The 19920-nt window shown below is 41.1% G+C and overlaps 9 protein-coding genes and 1 long non-coding RNA gene across 11 annotated transcripts; 6 read left to right on the top strand and 4 right to left on the bottom strand.

Moving 5' to 3' along the window:
• The first annotated feature begins 109 nt into the window (after nucleotides 1-109).
• LOC145708369 (uncharacterized) lies at nucleotides 110-1979 on the top strand. The gene is made up of 3 exons (XM_081786032.1): nucleotides 110-1006; nucleotides 1225-1406; nucleotides 1455-1979. The coding sequence occupies exons 1-3, from the start codon at nucleotides 1002-1004 to the stop codon at nucleotides 1844-1846; spliced, it is 579 nt and encodes a 192-aa protein (XP_081642158.1). The 5' UTR covers nucleotides 110-1001; the 3' UTR covers nucleotides 1847-1979.
• A 625-nt stretch (nucleotides 1980-2604) lies between these two features.
• Nucleotides 2605-3418, top strand: LOC145709815 (uncharacterized). Its single transcript, XM_081787519.1, has 2 exons — nucleotides 2605-2911; nucleotides 2956-3418. Exons 1-2 carry the CDS (start codon nucleotides 2743-2745, stop codon nucleotides 3339-3341), a joined length of 555 nt encoding a protein of 184 aa, XP_081643645.1. The 5' UTR covers nucleotides 2605-2742; the 3' UTR covers nucleotides 3342-3418.
• Nucleotides 3419-3826: 408 nt separating this feature from the next.
• LOC145708696 (uncharacterized) lies at nucleotides 3827-4391 on the top strand. Its single transcript, XM_081786390.1, has 2 exons — nucleotides 3827-3958; nucleotides 4002-4391. The coding sequence occupies exons 1-2, from the start codon at nucleotides 3870-3872 to the stop codon at nucleotides 4252-4254; spliced, it is 342 nt and encodes a 113-aa protein (XP_081642516.1). The 5' UTR covers nucleotides 3827-3869; the 3' UTR covers nucleotides 4255-4391.
• Nucleotides 4392-5158: 767 nt separating this feature from the next.
• On the top strand, nucleotides 5159-6091 carry LOC145710466 (uncharacterized). 2 transcript variants are annotated; one of them, XM_081788223.1, is made up of 3 exons: nucleotides 5159-5327; nucleotides 5799-5890; nucleotides 5935-6091. In XM_081788223.1, exons 1-3 carry the CDS (start codon nucleotides 5195-5197, stop codon nucleotides 6046-6048), a joined length of 339 nt encoding a protein of 112 aa, XP_081644349.1. In that variant the 5' UTR covers nucleotides 5159-5194; the 3' UTR covers nucleotides 6049-6091. The 2 variants fall into 2 exon arrangements, 1 of the variants encoding a protein (XP_081644349.1); XR_014135044.1 differs by lacking the exon at nucleotides 5159-5327 and adding an exon at nucleotides 5465-5528.
• A 552-nt stretch (nucleotides 6092-6643) lies between these two features.
• On the top strand, nucleotides 6644-9093 carry LOC145709373 (uncharacterized). Its single transcript, XM_081787054.1, has 6 exons — nucleotides 6644-6901; nucleotides 7015-7076; nucleotides 7548-7616; nucleotides 7663-8024; nucleotides 8086-8873; nucleotides 8927-9093. Exons 1-6 carry the CDS (start codon nucleotides 6791-6793, stop codon nucleotides 8954-8956), a joined length of 1422 nt encoding a protein of 473 aa, XP_081643180.1. The 5' UTR covers nucleotides 6644-6790; the 3' UTR covers nucleotides 8957-9093.
• A 954-nt stretch (nucleotides 9094-10047) lies between these two features.
• LOC145709372 (uncharacterized) lies at nucleotides 10048-11330 on the bottom strand. The gene is made up of 6 exons (XM_081787053.1): nucleotides 11216-11330; nucleotides 10948-11167; nucleotides 10704-10903; nucleotides 10528-10649; nucleotides 10300-10459; nucleotides 10048-10238 (listed from the first exon to the last, which is right to left on the bottom strand). Exons 1-6 carry the CDS (start codon nucleotides 11292-11294, stop codon nucleotides 10183-10185), a joined length of 837 nt encoding a protein of 278 aa, XP_081643179.1. The 5' UTR covers nucleotides 11295-11330; the 3' UTR covers nucleotides 10048-10182.
• A 1390-nt stretch (nucleotides 11331-12720) lies between these two features.
• LOC145710451 (uncharacterized) lies at nucleotides 12721-16129 on the top strand. Its single transcript, XM_081788207.1, has 4 exons — nucleotides 12721-12909; nucleotides 13065-13710; nucleotides 13785-14112; nucleotides 14870-16129. Exons 1-4 carry the CDS (start codon nucleotides 12849-12851, stop codon nucleotides 15137-15139), a joined length of 1305 nt encoding a protein of 434 aa, XP_081644333.1. The 5' UTR covers nucleotides 12721-12848; the 3' UTR covers nucleotides 15140-16129.
• Nucleotides 16130-16134: 5 nt separating this feature from the next.
• LOC145710456 (uncharacterized) lies at nucleotides 16135-17227 on the bottom strand. The gene is made up of 3 exons (XM_081788211.1): nucleotides 16713-17227; nucleotides 16498-16660; nucleotides 16135-16453 (listed from the first exon to the last, which is right to left on the bottom strand). Exons 1-3 carry the CDS (start codon nucleotides 17190-17192, stop codon nucleotides 16338-16340), a joined length of 759 nt encoding a protein of 252 aa, XP_081644337.1. The 5' UTR covers nucleotides 17193-17227; the 3' UTR covers nucleotides 16135-16337.
• A 203-nt stretch (nucleotides 17228-17430) lies between these two features.
• Nucleotides 17431-18267, bottom strand: LOC145710467 (uncharacterized). Its single transcript, XR_014135045.1, has 3 exons — nucleotides 18177-18267; nucleotides 17683-18129; nucleotides 17431-17590 (listed from the first exon to the last, which is right to left on the bottom strand). It is a non-coding gene; the product is annotated as an uncharacterized LOC145710467 (long non-coding RNA).
• On the bottom strand, nucleotides 18265-19507 carry LOC145710459 (uncharacterized). The gene is made up of 3 exons (XM_081788215.1): nucleotides 18836-19507; nucleotides 18620-18755; nucleotides 18265-18572 (listed from the first exon to the last, which is right to left on the bottom strand). The coding sequence occupies exons 1-3, from the start codon at nucleotides 19090-19092 to the stop codon at nucleotides 18303-18305; spliced, it is 663 nt and encodes a 220-aa protein (XP_081644341.1). The 5' UTR covers nucleotides 19093-19507; the 3' UTR covers nucleotides 18265-18302.
• Nucleotides 19508-19920: the final 413 nt, after the last annotated feature.

Genomic DNA, 19920 nt, shown 5'->3' with positions numbered 1-19920 from the left:
CTAAAACGCGCGGGGCGAGGCAGCCACAATCATTACAGTCATTTTTTTCAAACCCACAGGAAACTTTTTCAACCCTTTTTTATGAAGAGAATAGAAATTCAAAAGAAAATTGGACTTCGCTCCAACAGGTTTGAATCTGAATCTGATTGGCTAATTTAAAAACAAGTTTGTTAAAAATTTTTTTCTCAGAGAAAATTTCTAGAATTACGAATTCTAGTGTTTGCTTAATTTATTGAAAAAAGGGAAAAGGGTGGATTTCGTCGCTTCTATTGGCTGAACCGGCCATTCCTTTTCCCTTTCTTCGCTAATTAGCGCTTCCTGCCGGGTTTTTAACGCAAATTTATAATGTCAAAAGTTCAAGTTTACTATTTTTAAAGCCGCATTTTCGTTTTTTCTTTTGATCTCCAGCAGAGAATTTGAGAGGCTCCTGCTATTCAGAAGTGCTTTATTTTTCGTGAAAATAATTTCAAGACCGAGTTTTTATTCAGTAGCTAGTGTGACAGTCGCAATCGTTTTTTTTTCTATTTACAGAAGCAGCTCGTGAGAAATCAATTTTAGGTTAATAAAGTTTGACGGAGGCGATTTATTAACTTCGAGGGAATAATTCTGCTTGTGTATTTAATTCGTAAACACTGGGCTCAGAAACCTGTGTAAACGACCTGACTCAGGGACAGAAATTATAAAAAAAAGTTATCGATTAATTTTTATTCCTGGAATTCCGGCTAAGTCGCTTCGCGGCTTTGTTTTCCAAAAAAAAAAGCCGCTACGCGGCTTTTACTTCAGCTCGATCAGAGACCTGACTCAGGTTTTTCACACAGGTTTTTGAGACCAGCAGAGAAATTGATATTCCTGAGTGATAGAATTTGCCTTTTTAGGCGAATTTCTGAAAAAGAGAAGACCTTAAATTTGACCTTTTTAGAGTTGAAAAGAGGGCTGAGTCAACTCAACTTTTCAAATCTGTGGCCAACCCTGTCCACGACGACGAAAGTTTTCATCGAAAAATGGAGTAAGTTCGCTTTCTTATTGCGCCGAGGTGCTAACTCAAAACAGACAGTGGCTTATGAAAATGACCTGTTTTTGAAAGAAAAATAAGCAAAAAGCGCGCGTGCTCACTCGCTCTCTAGCGCCATCTTCAGCCCTTTTTTTGAAGATGGGGATCATAGACGCGCTTTCGTCGCATTTTGCTTTAGTAATAAAAAAGAAATTTCAAAGACTTTTTTTAAGAGATTTACGAATGAAGCCAAAAGTGAGCGCGGACTGGGAAATCCCGACGCGCGAAGTTCAAGAATATCGCCCAAAAGGGAACAGAATGCTGAATGAAGTGAACAAAGCAGCTTACAATGTATCGACCTACAGGAAGGAACGGGTGGGAAATCGGGCTGCAGCGCATCTCAAGAAAAACACAGGTAGTTTTCGAGTTCTCTCTTCCTTGATTGCAAGACTTTGCTTTTTAGGGCAAGGAACGAGCAAGGATCAGCGGTACAGGGGAGATAGAAACACGCCAAGAGGTTCTTTCGACTCTCAGATGAATCGAATGACTGACATTGACCCGAACATACAAGCCTACTGCCAGCCACTGCCCCCTCGAGGAGGTCGAACCTCCTCCTTGATGAGTCCAGAGCGCGCCGCTCCCGTCTCTCTGAAAAGAAAGAAAACCCAGTCGGAAGAACCGCAAAGCACATCAAGACCTGCCAAAGAGCCAGAAATCACTTCTCCACGAAGAAATTCGTTGGATACGAGCGCTGTTCCACCTCCTCAAAAGCGGAAGAAGCCACTATCAAAGCAAAACTCAAGAATCAAGATGATCGAAAACGCAAAGAAAAACGTCAAAAAGATGAACAAATGAGCAATTCTCTTCAAATAGAGCACTTCTTTCATCCTCTTTTTTATTTGTATATAATCACCAATTGAAACAAAAACAACCTGAAAAACAGCTTTTTTTTGCCTTTTGCCTTACACAGATTTTTTATTATTTTGAATAAAATTCAAATAATCTTCACGAAATTTTATTTCGCGCCAGTTTTTTTTTTCTTGCAGGGATGAAAAAGCGGCAGGAAACGAAGAGGTGATGAAATCGGGCGTGAAATATAAGCGACAGATGTCATTTTAGGAATTTTGATTGATGGCTCTTTTTTTTCGTAAAAATCGCAATTCGCAATTCCAATTGTGAAATTTTGATTGATCATTTATTCTGTTTGGAAGGCGAAAAATGAGTCTTCAGCCGTGTATTTTTGGCGCGGTTTGAGCAGTCTTCCTTGACATCAATCGGTCTTCCCGGGGCACGATTCGCAGGGCCTCATTTCACCGCCGCGGAATCTCTTTCACGGCCGCGAACGCTCAGCTAACAGCAGTTCAGCTACCATCCACGAGTGGCGAAATTTATCGAATCCATTTATAAGCCAGTGAAATAATTAAATTTCAGAGAGAGAAAACTTTGATTTTTAGACTGAGTCAACTTCCAAGCCTTCCTTCCTCGAAGGAACATTCATCGAAGTTCAAAAATGGAGTAAGTTCGTTTTTTATGGCGCAAGGGTGCTAACTCAAAACCGCAAATTTGAAGACGACCTGTTTTTCAAAAACAAGCAAACTTGAGCGAGCAACCTTGGCGCGCGAGTGCTCACCCTCTCTAGTGCCATCTTCAGCCCTTTCAAGCCTTTTTTGAAGGGAGGGATCTTTGCCGGCTCATTTTGCTATTTTCAGCAATAAAAAAATTCAAAGCCTTTATTTTTAAGAGACATACGAATGCGGCCAAAAACAAGTGCGGATTGTGCCCTACCGAACCGAGAAGTGCAAGAATACCAACCAAAGGGGAATCGACTCCTGAATGAAACGAATCCAGACGCGGTCAATGTCACAACCTGCAAGAAAGAGCGAGTGGAAAATCGCTCAGCGCATTTGGCGAAAAACACAGGTAATTAAAAACTTCTCTTCCTTGATTTCAAGCATTTTTTATAGGGCAAGGGACAAGCAGACCTTCGCGATACAGAGGAGATAGGAACGTTCCAAAGGGTTCTTTTGAGTCGCAAAAGAAAAAAATCTCCGACCCGGAGATGAAAATATTCTTCGAACCGCAGCCCATCAGAGGAGCCCGACGTACTACCTCTCTCCCAGAGCGCGACTCTCCCGCTTCAATTCTGAAAAGGGAGAAAGCGCACTCCGAAGAACTGCCCAGCACGTCCAGAGCAAAGGAAGATCGTTCTCCCCGTCGTCAGTTGGACACAAGCTGCGTTCCGCCCCCTGGAAGTCCCCCTAAAAAGCGAAAGAAAGCAGTCACCAAGCAGCAGTTTCGCGCGAAACAGATGGATCGGCTTCGAAGGAACGCCAAAAATATGAACAAATAAGCGAGCTCTTCAAAAACCAGCCCTTTTTTCATCCCCATTTTTGTATATAAACACAACTGAAAACAAAAAGACACTGAAACAACAACCATTTCTGCCTCTTCTTTGAATAAAATTCAAATAATCTTCACGAAAGCCTACCTATATCTCAAGCCAGCTTTTCTTGCAGGGAATCTCAGCAGGGATGAGAAATTCTCACGTGGCAAAAAATCAAGGGGAAAAAACTTGCGCGGCAGGAGAAAAAAGGTGGTGAAATCGTGCGTGAGCTACCCTAAAAATGACAGTTGTTTCGTTTGAAATTTTGATTGATGGCTTCTGAAGTTGACTGATTGATGATTTGTCCTGTCTGTAGGAATCTCCCAGAATTTGGCCGAGAAAATCGAGGTTTACCATCTCAAAGTGGAGCTCAACTGAAAAAAATTGGACGATGATGGCGAAAATGATAAGCGATAACTCCGCGGAGATTCTTGCTCGCCTGGCACTTTAGTTTTACGAAAAAAAGAGAGAAAAGGATTTTTGAAATTTGAAAAAATGAGCGTTCAAAATCTCGCTGAAAATGAGCTCGTGGCGCAATTGACGGCCAAAGTCAATCTTCTCCAAATGCAAGTTGATGCTTTACGGTAAGAAATATTCGAAAAAGAGTCGTTTTTACAGTGATTCTAGCTTCGAAAACGCAATAATGCAGGAAGAACTGGATGCTCGGCAAGAAGAGATTGTTGCTTTCCTCGACCGATCGCATGACATTTTGAACAACGCCCTTTTGGACGAAGATGAAGCTTCTTTGTACAGCGAAGGAGATGCTCTCAGCGACATAGAGGCGGAAGAGAATCACTTCATCGAGATCGAGATGGAAAGTGACGAGGATAGCGGAATCAACGATATTGATGTTTTTTCGACAGATTCGGAAAACGAATAATTCTCAATTTCTAGCAGTGTAAAACTGAATGTCACAATTGCTCTGTACAAAAATGTTTTCTAGTCATCTGTAAATTGCTCTTTATGTTTCTGTAGATATAAAAGTAGAACTGTAAAATTTAAAATAAACATTCAAACAACGAACTTCTTTTTTCATTCTTTATTTTATTTTCGATTCATCGCAGATTTAAAAAAAATATAATTTTGGTAGAAAAAATGGGTTTTCATTGTAGAGGTGAACTCGGTCAGGGCTGAAGATGTCACGAATGTCACGAAAGTCACGAATTTCACGATTTTGCTGAAAATGTCACGAAAAATTGTGTTTCTGTTTTCGTGACATCTTCAGCAAAATCGTGACAATCGTGACATTTTCAGTACTGACCAGTTGAGTTAGAAACCAGAGGTTCGTACTGAAAATGTCACGAATGTCACGATTTTGCTGAAAACATCACGAAAACAGAGACACAATTTCATTCGTGACATCTTTAGCAAAATCGTGACATTTTTAATACTGACCAAACCAGAGGCGTTCGGCTACAATACCAAAAATTTCGTACGTCATCATTCAAATGTGTCGCTTTTTTATATTTCATCCCTTTTATTAATTCCGGTTGAATTGAGAGTTCACCAGTCTATTTTTTCTTTATTTCTCCGCTCGATTTGCGCCTCAAATCGGAATTGCTCGAAATCGACAAAGCCATAAATCCGCCCTTTCAAAAAGTCTTTCCAAGAAGAGTTCATTCCATTTTTCGCGGAGACGGAGAGAGCAAAAGAAAGCGAGAAATATATAATTTGCAAGGACACAAACATAGCGGCTAAATGTCAGCTGCACATTTCGAACAGGGCGTTTCGATCGCGGTCAATTATTCAACCCATTGGAAAGAATAAAACGCGAATTTGCTAAATCAAACGAACACCAGCGACGATCGTGCACCGCTCAAATGGGCAACTGCCTCGCTCAGAGAACACGAGAGCTCCAGCCCAAACTCAACATTCAAGAACAAATCTCCAAATTCACCAAAAACAACGGCAAAACGGAAAAAGTCAAAGTCACTCCCACCGTCGTCATCATAGGTAAACATGGCCTTTTGGTAGAATAAAGTAAGGGTGTCTCTTTAAATTTCTTTTGGAAAGAAAAGTCTGAAGAAAAAGGGCGAAAAAACCATCAAAATCGCCCTTTTTCTTCAGACCTTTCTTTCCAAAAGAATAATAAAGAGACACCCTTAATTATTTTACCGAAAAAAAAACTCAAATCCTTATCTGACTCGTCAGAAGGTCAGAATTTCTAATTTCGAATTTCGATTTTGATACCCTTATTTATTTTTTTATGAAATTAAATTTCAGCAATTATTTTAATTTTGGTCATTTTGACAACTTTGACTGAAATTTTTGTCAAAATAATTTTAATAATAAAATAATTTTAATAAAAATTTTAGTCAAAGTTGTCAAAATGACCAAAGTTTAAATAATTGCCGAAATAAAAAAAATAAATAAGGGTATCACGATCTAAAATGAGAAAAAGCTCTTTTTCTTCGAATATTTTAGAGGACGAGGGTTCTTTTGCTTGGATGGAATCAGCAACTGCTTCTGCTTATCCGACCCAGAGGCCGAGTGCGACATTGAGCCAAATATCCGCGGTGGAGACTTTTTCTCTTTTGCAATTTTTGAAATTCACGTTTAGGATTTTGAAATGATCGCGTTAGCAAACGACTCGCAGGATAATCGCCGGAACATGATGATTGAAGAAGAACTCGAGCAAGCGGAGCTCGATCTGCAGCTCAATCAACTCAGCTGAATTCAGAGTTATCATAGTGACACCCTTATTTTATCTAGCCTGAATAAAGCAAAAAACTAAAAAAAGAAAACCTTTTTAATAAATTTATTTTACAACAAGGTAGCCCTTTTTTAAATGGGCGTTTCTTTAAGAATTATCATAGTGACACCCTTATTTTATTTCACCAAAATTAAGTTTTAAACTTTCTAAAACTTCTATCAAAGCTAAAGTCGGTATATTTTTATCATAGCGACACCCTTAATAAAAACAAGTTCGTATGGTCAAATTTGAGCAAGTCGGTTACAGAAGGAGTGACTGAATAAAAGCTCCTACTGTAACTGGCTTAAATTTGATCAAATGAAATTTTTTTTTATTAAGGGTGTCGCCATGATAAATTATGTCGACTTTGATAGAAATTTGAAAAAGTTTAAAACTTAATTTTGGTAAAATCAAATAAGGGTGTCACTATGATAATTCTTCGGGAAAAGCTTTCAGAATATTCTGCTTCCGTTAGAACGTTTAACCTGGTAGACTTGAGCGTGAGTCCGCGCCAGAAGCGATAATAACCTACGCTAGTCGTAGTGTGTCGCTGGTGAAAAAAAGGATCGCCCCGGTTTTTGCCTTCAAAATCTGAAAAATAAAATCGAAATTTTAAATTTAAAAGTTCAATTTTCATTTTCGTAAAAATCCAGAACTCGCCGCGGAGCGCTCCAAAAACACTCCAAAAAAGAGAAAAAATCAGCAGAGCGTGGAGAATTTTCCAATGTGGGTCTGCGTAGAAGAGCGGGTTGGCGAAATCTCCCACTTTGCGAAAATCAGAAGAAGAATTGTCTTTGACTCCATTTTCGCGCTTTCTCAGGGCAGAATTCCAGAGGTACTCTTCTTCTCTTTGTTTTTCGGGTTTGAATCATACGCAGCGTAAAAGTTGGCACACCGCCCGGTAAACAAGCTGTCCGAACTTCACTTATCAGCTTCACTTTATTCTAGATTGGCGACGAAGTCACTTACTACGACAATTGTAATGTTCACAGAGCGACTTTTTTATGCAGGTAAATTAACATTTTTTTTTATTCGAAAAAAAGATAAGGGTTTGGACTTCAATTTAATGCAATAAAATAAGGGTGTCATGACGTTAAATTTAGGGAAAGAAGGCGCTTGAAAATTGAGTTTTACGTGCACTTTTTTTCCCTAAATTTAACGTTATGACACCCTTATTTAATCGCATCAAATTGAAGTTAAAACCCTTATCTTTCTTTTGACAATTTTTCGGACTAAACGTCTAAAGATAAATTCTACTTGAAAACATAAGAAGTTAGGGCTGAGCTTGACAACCTTTATAGAAAACCTGAGTCAGGATATGAAAAACCTTAATTGAAAAAAACTGAGAGATATTGTGGCGAAGCCGATCTGCGGCTTCTTTTTTCGAATCCTGACTCAGGTTTTTTGCACAGGTTGCCGAGCCCAGGCCCTGGGGTTAGGGTTACAAACAACCTTCATGAAGTCCTTAATTTTCACTTTAGTTCTGAAACTCGAAATTTCACGCCAAAAGATCTCATCGCCAATTTATTGAACTCTGAAGAAGACCTTCGGTAAGAAAGCAATTTGGAAACTAAACTCATTTTTATTCTATTCTAGCCTTTTTGCAGCCTCGAACGGAATCGGTGAGCCGCAGACACAGACGATCGTTGAATTGACGCTCGAAGTTTTTCTGTTTCTTTTGGCGAAATTCGAACGAAACAACTTGAGCGGAGAAAACGACGCTGATTTCGACATTTTGCACGAGGATGAGTCGCGAACTGCCAGCAGCGCCACCGATTTCGACCTTCCGGTGATTGAGACGATCGAAACCGCCGTCGACGAAGATCAACTCGGCCACAAATCGCCGAGAAATGATGAAGGGTTGAACACTTGCACGGATGATGAACGAGATGCGACAGAGCTCGACTCGATGGAGATTCCAGGAAATTTGAATAATCAAGAGACTCTGAATATTCCAGGCTTAGAACTTACTTTTCCAAAATTTAAAAATCCCGAATATGTTTTTCGAATGAAAGCTAGAACTCGAGCCCGCGCCGCTAGACGACCCTTCCCACGAGATCGCCAACTGCCACGAGCAAGAACTCGACCCTGATCATTCCAACATCGCCCATTTGAACCTCGCCGATTTCATCAAAATCGAGCCCGAGTCCGAGTTCATCCCTCTTCCCGTCTCACTGCCTCCTCCCGAAAAAAGTGCCTCTCCGTCAAAAAAATCGACGAACCAAAAGTCGAGAAACTCGCAAAATCGAAAATCGTCAAAGCCAAAAAAGCTGAAATCAAGGAAGAATCAAAATCTTTCAGTCCAAAGCTCGACTTCGAATTCGAGACTCGAAAATTCGAACTCGAATTCGAATTCGAGCAATTTGGGAATGCTCGAATGCAATTTAGTTTCGAGCGAGATCCTCGAGGACATTCGAATTTCGACAAATTCAAGCCTTGAAAATCACAAATTCGCGAAAGTTCCGAAACTCAGCGAAGTCGAACTGGGCGAGCGTCCTTTCCCATGCGAGCACTGCGCGAAAAGCTATAAAACGAAGCGGCTGCTGGACGCGCACCTCCGCCGCGTGCACCAAGTTTGCGTGCTCTGCTCGCTGCGATTCGAAAGCGACAAGGAACTGCAAATCCACCGGGAGATCTCGCACAAGGTCCGCAAGTACTACTGCCACCTGTGTCTGTTTTGGACGAACAAGGAATCGGCTCTGGAAAATCACGTCAGCAAAATTCATCCGAGAGAGAATCAGCGCAAGGCGGAGGAATTCACTTGCGACCACTGCAAGAAAGTTTTCTCCAGAAAGCATCAACTAAAAGTAATTTTCAAAAAATGATATCGAATTTTGATTAGAGAATAAATTTCTTTCAGAAGCATCAAAACCTGAACTGCGACGACTAAAAAGCAAGCGACCCTGCCGAACTGACGCCGCTCTACAAAGTCTAATTACAGTAGCACATGAAGTGTCCTTATTTTATGCGTTGAATATTGCCTATCTAACTATTCGTAGAACTTTGCACAGAAAAATACAGCTTGATAAAAAAACAACCTTCTTTTCTCTTACTCTCTTTCATCTTCTATAGGCCGAATACTGAAATACTGACTGATCTTTTCCTGAGTCAGGATTCTTACAGGTCGAATGCGTCATCTGATTGGTCCAAAATTTGACCAAAATGTTGGTCAAAATAGTCTCAAATTTTCTTCTCACTTCGTTACACCTCTAAAATCTCTAGAGGAATAGTAATAACAAACCAGTTTCTTGACCACGCCCTCGGCCCGGATGGCCAAGTCGGCAAGTTCTTCTCTTTCGCCGAAAAAGGTCCCGGGTTCGAATCCCGACAAGTCACATGAGTCTCGCTTGGCGATGATTAGCTCTCGTCCTGGGAAGCGAGGAAACCGAACTGAAGAAAATATCGAAGCACAAAGCAGGCAAGATCTTCAAAGATAGACTGAGAAAGAAGAAGAAGTAACCTCAAAAAAAAACCCTTTTGTAAGTTAAGGAATCGAGCAAGTTTTTTCTTTTCCGATTTCGCGATAAAAGGACAACTGTAAGATTTATCTTATTCTTTAGCATTAATATTTACGCAGGATTGAAATTGCCAAGTGAGAGAATCTCTCAAGGTCAGTAATAATATTGCTAGAATCACGACCCGAAATTTTGACCCAGCTGTCGGCAGGCTGTAGCTCGATTGACATGTTCGAGGGATTCGGCTCCTGAAGGCGCGAGTTCGATTCCTGCCATGAGACTCGTTTGGCGAAGATTAGCTCTCGTCCTGGGAAACGAGAAAAGTAAAGAAGAAGAAGTGTGGGTCCGCCTGTCAAAAAAAGAAAGCGCAAGAGGAAATCTACGATGAAAATATCGCGAACTACTGTCGATCATGGTGAAAAAAGAAACAAAAAGACCGCGAAGAAGAAAGTACAAACAACATCGCAGTCCTCAACACAACTCTTTTTCAATTGAATTCAAGGATGCTACACTTTTTCGACCAGATTTACTGTTTCAGTACAGTAGCACATGAAAAGTCTTTATTTTTAAGTTTTGAATACCTATCTTATTCGTTGAAATTCGCACAGAAATAAACAGCTAGTAGATAAAAAAGGAAAAACTTGAATTTTTTTTCAAACTCTCAACTTTCATCTTCAATCGAGCAGGATTCAGCGAGAGCAGGAGTCTCTTCTATTTCTTTTTCAAGTTTTAAAACGCTAATTCTATCCATTTTTAAATTGGAAGGTTTAAAACAGGCCTTGAAGTGAGGATGATTCTCCTTCGCAAGCAGAATCTTCTGGATGAGCTGTTGAGTCCTCCTTGTTGATTTCCGGCTGGACGGAGATGTTTTTGAGAATGCCCTTTGAATTCGTTTCATAAGTGCTCATCATCACTTCGGGAGGAGGAGTGTCTTCTTCCTGATGAAAATAATGGAATCAAGGAAGAAAAATTTGGAAGAAAAGAGCCCGAAAGGGTTAGGGTTTACCTCGACTGGAGCGACGAAAACGCTATTTCGATGATGATGAATGGTCGTTCGTCTGGTCTGCTTCCTCTCACTGCTCACCGCCAAACTGCTCCTTCTTGGCTGCTTCTTTGGGTCCCACGTGACTTTTCAAAGGTGCAAATTTGGGTTGAAGACCCAACAACTCAAAAATTCAATGCTCATTTTTGGGAATTTCAACCTTTTTCCTTCTGGGAACGAGTGGGGATGGAAAACAATGACTTTTCGCTCTTCGTCCGAGTACATGTTGTTTTTCGGGTCTTCGATTTCGTCCTCGTAGTTGACTTTCGACTTCCGACTTGGGCGCTTTTTTTCTTTTGAGGGAGTGGCAAGGAGAGGGGCAAGGCTGCTTCTCCGACGCCTAAAATTGAATGCTGAGAGTCCCTTTTTATAATAGAATCGAACCTGAAGATTTCCTCTTGAATGGGAATGGAGTCGCGAATGTTGGAACCAGACATGCGTCGAATATTCCTCTCCTTGTCTTCCAAATGAATCCTCGACTCTTCGCCACTGTCCTTCCGCGCGTTTTGGCAAGTCAAACAGGCGAAGCAGCAGTTGAGCACCTCGACGAACAGTTCCGAGCAGCTCTCGCACATGTTCGCGATGCTGAACTCGTCCGACAGCTCTAGAATCAAGCTCAAGAATGATCGAATTCATGGAAGTAGAGCATTACCCTTGCTCATTTTGGCCTGTCGGATTGCAGATTGTCGGCGAAAGGTTTCAACATTTCGGATGTTTTCGGCTTTTCGCATTCCTGTAGCCTAGTAGCTGTTTCTTGGGCTTTCCAATTGGACTATGTTGAAAATCCTAATAATTAATCGTAGAAAAGTATGGAGAAAAAATTCAAAAAGCCGCCAAGATCTAAGATCAGAGCACCCTTTTTTCAAACTACTTGGAAATCTGGTTCAAGCTGGAAAAACAGGTTTGTATCTAGAAACAAATTAACAGAAAGAACTTCGAGAAATCTCACTTGAAACACCCTGCTTAGCTAGCCCTTCTGAACCTCATCGGAGGCCATTAAAATACTTCCAGGAGGGTCTGGTCGTTACAATCCGATAACTGGAAAAGTCGAATACCCTAACCCCCTTGAGAATATTGCGTGACAACTCTTTTGAACTTCGAAACTGCCTACAGTTGCTTCCTGCTGAAATAAACACTTGAGCAGAACTGTTGATGATGGGATACTGTAATGTGCGTAATTGGAATTATTGATCCCCCAAGGGCGCGCCCGAAAAAGGGATGAATAAGTGATGAACTACGTCAAGTGAGAAAATCGAGCTGTCTCGTTTTCTTTGACCAGGTCTGCCCTGAGCGTGTGGCTTATTTAATTACATCGAGTTTGGGCGTTTTTTTTAATGTTGGAAAAAGCCCTAAGCTCGCCAATTATATCTTTTTCCAATTCAGATCGATGAGAAGAACCATCATCCCTTTTGCCACATTCTCAATTTGCTAATCCTTCGAAAAACAGTCAAAAACGTTCAACAAACAAAAACACCAAAAAATGGGAAAAAATCAGCTTCAATATTTGCTTGATTCTTAGGCGACCCGAAGAAGCGGAACTGGCAATTTTATTTTTGGAACACACTGGATAAAATGGAGCTCTACATTTACTGTAGTAGTCGACTGTACTTCAATGGAAAATACACAGTATATTTTCTGAAACTGTTTATATAACAGTCAGACTGGCAGATTATTAGTGGAACTGTCTACTTTTCCAGAAAGCAGCTTGATTCTGGTGGTCAACTGTAACAGAAATTTCATGAGCTACAGTCAAATTACAAGCAGCAGAATGCGCTGACTTTTAAATTAGACATTAGAGCGGATTTAGAATTTGTATCGTTTCTTTCAAAGTCAAAACAATGGTCCACAATGAGATCCACAACTTGATCGATAATACTGTAATCAAAAGTAATTAGTAATTACTAATTACAGTGGTATCAAGTTTTCGATCTCATAGCGATTGTTTTTAAAGTTCAAAAGAAAAGAAAGAACAAATCCTAAATCAGCTCTAATGTCTAATTAAAAAGCCAGTTCATTTCGCAGCCAGGAGATGGCGCTTGAGCGCAGCGGGCTGAGATGGTGTTCTTGTGTGTTTTCCGATGAGTCAGGCCGTGGGCGCTGCGAGGCCGAATCGCCGCGCTTGGGAGTGAATGGCGCTGAATCGGCGCCACTACGCTTCTCAATCCCACTTCTCCGATCCACAATTTTTCATCGAAAAAAGAGAACGTCTCCGATCTCGCCCGGGGCAACTTCCCAATCGCCGACTTGGGGAAAAAGAAGAAAGAGAGAAAGAGCTGTAGAAGAAGATGCCGGAAACGAACATTTTCTTGCCCGAAGGCGAGAGTTTTGTTTACAAATTGGATAAAGGTAAATTTTCTTTTAAAAAATTAATAATAGATAAGTAGGAAAGATCGATTCTGTAAAAGTTATATTGTGAAAATTCAAATCCTGTGTGGAATACCTGAGTCAGGCTTTCAAAAACAGAACTCTCGTTTATAGAAAAAAATAACCATTTTTTTCAGAGCAAAATGACCCGAATTTCGTGAAGTACGAAATCGCAAGAGGAAAGAACAATGTAAAACACGGCGAATTGACAAAACAGCGAGAAGCGGGCGCGGATGAATCTTTCAACTATGTTCCTTTGAATACCAATGAACTGGTGATGTACGACGACGATTCGTTGAGTCTGACTTTTCCCTTTGAATCGCGAGAAGACGAGTTCAGAATTCGTCTCAGGGATTCTGGTCGGCTTGGAGACGCCGGAGACCATGATGACGCCATTTTTCAAGTGGAAAAAGTTCAAAGGCCCGCAGTTGGAGAATTCGGAGAAGTCAACGAAAACGAGTCCGTCCTTCTCTCGTGCGATAAGAACAACCTCGAAGGAGAAGTTTACTACACTTTGGACGGTGAAAGACTCAACGAAGCTTCCCTCGTTCTCACAAAAGAGCATCATAAGAAACCCCTCAAATGCCATGTCGAGTTCACGAGCAGCGAAGACGATCAAATCAGACCTGCAGAATACAACTCTCTCGCCAGTGAGCCTTTTGAATTGAGCATCGCCTTTGTCCCAGCCCAGCCAGAAATCGTTATTCAATCCGAATACTGTCAGGATAAAACGCAACCTTTGGTTCTCCTCTGCAACGACACGCTTCCTGAAACTAACCCAGAGTAAGTTTAGATAAGAGTTTAGAGATCAAACTCAATTTTCTTCTGAATTTGCCGAATTCATGTGAAATTTTCAGAGTAACATCTTACCAATGGAGAAAAGACGGCGTAACAGTGGGCAATGAGAGAACATATACAGTGTCTGACCCTTCCGAACTTGCAGAAAAGTCGATCACGTGTTCACTGATTAACGTCAAAGGGTCTTCGATGGAGTCTGCTGAGTTCACGAGTTCAGACGTCTGCGCGAGCAGCATCGCCACAGCGGGCATTTTCATCATTTCCGCCGTCGCCGGCGTCGTCGCCATTCTTGCAGTTGTCGGCCTCGTTATCTGCAATCGAAGAAGAGCCGCGAATTCGAAGGAGCAAGAAAGTATGAAGCTCGATGGCAATCCCGCTGCATATGAGGTAAATCAAGAGTCGTAAACTTGAAGTTCTTTCAAAGAGAAAATTAGTAAAATTAGAAATAAGAGCCCCTCTTTTTTCCTCGTTTGAATTTGCGCATCGCAGCTGAATAATTAAACCTTCTCCTTCTTTATTTTTTGGAGAGCGAGGCCCTTAATTACAGCTGCTCGGAGAGCCAGTTTGGTCAGTCAGAAGTAGCAGTATCCACATTTTCTGTTTCGGTTCATTCAAAAACAGACTGCATTAAAAAGCATCAATCGATTCATCAATAAAACTCGCCTGTGCGCAGCTAATCCCAAACTCGAGTTTTAAAAAAGGTCGAGCATTAGAAAGAACATGTCGATCAGGGTTAGGGTCACCTTAAAATTGATGTTGAACGCGATGTTGCTTTTTTCAATTAACCTCCAAAATGACTATCGAAATTGATTTATCGGAGCTGACATTTTGAATTGGATAAATTTAAGGAGGTAGCCATCGTAATCAGATCTTATTATCAGACTTTTCTTACTACGTAGTGACACCCTTATTTTAGAGAGAAATGATAAGGGTGTCACTCTTATATTTATTTCAGTAGGAAAAGGAGTCTGATGATAAGTCGTTATTACGATCGTTACCTCCTTAAATTTGTCCCATTAAAATTGCTAGGTCCGATTAATCAATGTTGATAGTCACTTTGGCGAAACGCGATTATTCAAAGAATTTGCAAATAGGCCATTTTGAGGAGCCATTCATTTTCGAATAATTGAATATTAATTTTCAGTACTCTGCTGGAGCTCCAACGGCGCCGCATCGTGGGCCGCCTGCCAGCTCGGGCTCGGACACGAGCTTGGTCGACCACTCGGACAACAGATACGCGCCTGGGCAGTACGTCGACTACGATCCGAAGCAGCAGACGAACAACAACTCGTCTGGACAGTACCACTCGCTCGACGCGGCCAAGATGGGCAAGCCAAAGAGCAAGAACCCGATCGGCCACAAGGACCGCGTCGATTACGTCGAATTCGGCTCCAGTACGGTTTCCAAGCGCTAGTGCCTTTTTGTTGACTTCTTAAAACTATTTTATTCTTTGCCATCATGTACATTAATTTATAAATGTCCAAAAAAGAATCTCCTGAAAACGAAAATTCATAGGTTTCGTCGTGGATTTTACCCAATTTTTGATCATTCTAGCCCTTTTCTTCAAAATCTACTGAAGAAATAATCTTTTCAATCTCTCAAAAATGAGTTCCAAAACTTCAATTTTGGCGAAAATCGACGACTAGACCCCTAAAACACAGACGTTCTCGCAAACAGAGAGACACAACTACTCGACAAAATAGACACCAATTAACCATTCCGCATGCTCAAGCTTATTTATTAAAACGAAATTAAATATCCCATTTGTAAAAAGAAAAGACCGGCCAAATTTAAAACGAAACTCCGCTCTTCACATTCACCAAGTTGCTTCATCATTCCACAAGCTCTCCCTTCTCTTTCTCTCTTTTTTTACGAACCCCCCAAAAATGTCTATTAGTTGCGGTTTCATCCTTTTTTTGTTGGTGTCACCAATTTTACTTTCAAACTCGATTTTCCTTCCTGCAAATAATTGGCTATTTGCATCGTCTTCTTTGTCAAATAAAACAATATGTATGACCCTAATCGATTGCCTCTATCTGAAACTCTTGGAGACAATTTCAAGACATATTGAATTTATTATTATTTTATTAAATTATTTTATTGCCTTTCAGAATTTTGAACTTGATGTCCATCAACTGTCACTTCTTTTTTAACAAATTATTTTCTCCTCTTCGTTTAGTTCCGCTTTCTATACCAAAACTACCAAACTTCAAAACCCACCAGAATTATTATTATCGTCTCGTCAAAAACGAAATAAAACCTTAATCCCCAAAACTCTCCCTTTCTTCTTCGTTATCGTAACTGTTGCCAAATCAAGACCGAAAAAAATCAGTGTAAATAATTACTTCTCGCTCTCGCTCTTAAAATTTGTTCAAATAAAAAACTATCTTATGAAAAAGAAAAGAACTCTTTTTTACAAACGAACAACTTTATTGACTCATATTTTGCGATTTTTTTGGTTTACAGGGCAAGCCGGCGAGAAATGAACAATTACAGAAAAAAAAGTGAAAAGGTTAAAAATGCAGGAAATCAACGAGGAAGAACGAGGAGGGTCAGAATACTGAGGACACTGTATGTATCATTGTCGGGAAAAGAAGCTTCTCTGTCTTTCTTTACCAGAAGATCTTGGCCATACTGACGCATTCGGCATCGTCGGTGTGGTTTGGCTCGCTGCCGGCCTTGTCCCATGGTCGGACACCGACCATGCTTCGGAGAATGCAGGAAAGTCCTTGAAAAAATATCTTTAGAATTTGAATTGCTATGAGTACTCACTGTCGGTCTTCCAGACAACGTCTTCGAGACCAGTGGCCATGACGTAGACGATGTCTTTCTTGGTGTTAGGGACGATTTGACCGTTAACCTTGGCGGTTGGCAAATCGTTGACAGCCTTGCCGTTGGGCCAGTTGGAGGCCTGGAGGGTATCGAGGGTGAAACCCTTAAAAGATCAGGTTGAAAAGACTCTTCTTCTAGGGAATATTTAAGTATACCTGGACGACGGCGGCCTCCTGGTTCTTGTGGACGCTTGGGTAGCCGACGATGTCTGGGTAGAGGGTGTCGATGTTCTTGTGGTTCTGGAAGTAAGTGTTGACGACGGAGCTGTCGTAGGCAGCGTAGTGGTCCATGAAGTTGAACTTGATGGTTCCGTCGCCGACTTTGTTGAGGAAGTCGACGCCGCAGAACTCTCGCTTGAAGATCATGTAGAAAGTGTAGTCCTTGACGTAGTTGGGCGAGGTGGGATCTCGGATGTTGAAAGCGGTATCGGCGACGCCATCAGCGTTGTTGGCGATGGCGATCTGGAAGAGCTCGCTCTCGGCAGAACCGGCCAAGGATTTGGACACTTTGGATCCCTTCCAGGCGATGTTCATGCATGCGCAGTCGGGGAAAGCGGCCTGGACTCTCTCGCACTGGGAAGTATCTCCCGCTCCGAGGGCATCGGCGCCGAGCAACAAGGCCAAAGAAAGCTTCATCCTTTTTCTGTTTTAAATTGAACAATTGTAAGTTTTTTTTATTTATCTCTAAAAATTGCTCAACTCTCCTGAAGTGAAAAAAGCTAATTCTCTTCTGACTAGCTTCTGCTCCTCGCCGGCGAGCTAATAATTTTCCCCGCTGCATAAAAAAGGTCAACAAATTCAAAACTCAAGCGGTAATGCTCTTGATTTGTAAAATAAGAAGATAAATCCGGGTTTGATTTGACTGAAATTTATTTCTTTAGAGTATTTTTTTTATTTCAGTCGGTATTTAGAATAGCAAATTGCGCTGCAGAATTTCGCAGTGAACAAGTCGAATTTCTTTGCCAGGAAATTCCTTGTTGTCCATCATGTACAGCTGCTTCAGTTTCGTTCGAATCACTTTGACAATCATTTGCCTACAAAGGGGTTAGGGTTAGCGTTAGGTAAGGTTAGGGTTAGGGGAACATAAGGGTGTCGCGATGATAATTCATCGAGAAAAGAAACTCACTTAGTTTTCTCAACCAAAAGTTGAATATCTTCTTCCTTGCTCCCCGTCTGCTGCATCTTCTTAACTTGAGCAGCTTTGGCGCCAGATAAGATTGCCAGATCAAAGAAGAGATCTTCCGATGGTCCCTTGAGCGAGAAGTTGTACTTGAGGAATTTCTTCGAAGTTTTCTTTGCGTACGCCCAAAGGGCCAATTTTCGCGAGGGTTCTAGTGAAAGGAGGATGTCTTTTGGCTCCACTTGTACGACGCTGTGTTTATTAACCCTTTTCTTGGTTCCAAAATTTTGGTTTCCAGCTCCTTTTTGGCGAAAGAAAATAAGGGTGTCGCTATGATAACTTTTGGGGAAAAATGTTTGGAACCAATTTAGCCAGGACGTTCGCAGAATCCATGCGCCATGAATAGCTCATCATCTCCTTTTGTCAATCCATATGAAATGCATAATTCGGAGCCTGAAGTATTAGATTAAGCCTCAATGAGAGGTGCATTAGTCGGTGACCTTTCGGAATGGCATTCTTTGTTTTCAAATATGTCGCGCTCTTCTCGTAGTCCATTCCCGACTTGGGTTCATTCCTTTGATTATTGAAAATTATACGAAATGCATTAAGGGTGTCACTACGCTAACTCATTTTCCGAATCTCCAAAAAGAAGATGAACCCATTCCTGACCAGACAATAGCGTCTCTGTTCCGAGTAGAGCCATGATTAGCAAAGTCGACCAAAGGACAAACCATAGCAGTTTCACCCCCGGTCATTGAGAACCACGTGGGTAAAGAATCACTCGTTTCTGGAGCCGAGATCTTCGACGAAAACGCCCTCGTGAACATCGCGCAAAAATGTTTCGCGAATTTCTTTTCGTCGAAATTTAGCGCCGCGGCTATTTTATTTATCCTACTCTTGTTTGGTCGTGTTAATTACTGAACGGGAATTACTGTAGGTTTACCTGGACTATTTTGATGCTGTTCGAAAGACCAAATGGTAATTTTGCCACTTCTTCTGGCGTCCAAAGAATCGGAGAGGAGAATTCTTTCGGCAAACCGGAGAAATACAAATGGAACTTGTCATTTGGATCTTCAGCGCTAGAATTTTCTTTGTTCATTCGTTGGTAGAAAATTAAAATTAAGAATAGTTGATAGTAGACGATTGGTTTTATAGTTACTTGATGTGATAATAGATCGCCAAGATTTCGCAGCCGTTGAAAACAAGATCCGATTTTTCAAGCGCTTGAACTAATTTTTCGTCTTTTACTGCATGCGATACAGTTAGAATCGCATCTTTGGGCACTTGGAGCAGCGTGATTCCGGCTGGCAAATCTTCCACAGCGACGAGTCCTTTTCCAAACTTGGTTTCTTGAATTTCGACTCTTTTGTCAAAAACGCTTCCTTCAAAACTCTCTACCCATTTGATCAACTCCATCTTTTTCCTTTTCAAAATATTTGAAATTTAGCGAATTTGAAATTTCAAAAAAGGCGAAAAAGGCGATTAAAAGTCGAAGTTTACAGCTGACGTGGTGATAAGCTTCAGATTGCAAAAACGATTGCATCACGCGTCCCTTTTTTCCCAAAAGCTCGAAATAATGGAGATTCTCCGTTGAAGAATACGCCTCGATTTTTTTTATAAAATGACACTTGATATGCTACTGTAATTGCAAGAGCAAACCTGGTCGAGAAACAAGCTCTCCAGAGTTTTAAAATTGAAAAAGATTTGTTGTTGAGAGAGGAGTTTTGGAATTCTCTTTCGTCGATCTCTCGCTTCAGGTTCATATTTTTCGCGTTTTTCTATCATAATCGGCAGCTATGGTGCTTATTATCTTCTTCTTTGATGGCTTCCTTACTGGCGTTGCCATCATTCTTCACCCTCAGTTTTCTCGTTTCCCAGGACGAGGGCTAATCATCGTCAAACGAGTCTCATGACAAGATTCGAACTCGGGACCTTCGGACTAGAAATCAGCGAACATCCCGATCGAGCCAAATCCTGACGACAGCTGGGTCAAAATATCGGGTCGGTATTCTAGCGATATTGTATAACTGGCCCTCGAGAGATTTTCTCATCTGGTAATTTTCAATCCAGGGTTAATCTTGATGCTAAAGAGTATGATTAACTTTAAAGTTATTCTTTTGTGGCAAAATGGAAAAAGACAGTACTTAGTCTAACTGTAGTTAGTTCTGGAGGAGAGCGGCTTCGCCCGCACTTTCATGCCAAATTACGACAGTTGGGTAGAATCGGATAGGCTTCATTTCCCTA

Source organism: Oikopleura dioica, chromosome XSR (genome assembly GCF_907165135.1).
Source record: "Oikopleura dioica chromosome XSR, OKI2018_I68_1.0, whole genome shotgun sequence".
Lineage (NCBI taxonomy): Eukaryota > Metazoa > Chordata > Appendicularia > Copelata > Oikopleuridae > Oikopleura > Oikopleura dioica.
Note: the sequence above shows the minus strand (reverse complement) of the source record. Positions and strands in the feature narration are given on the sequence as shown.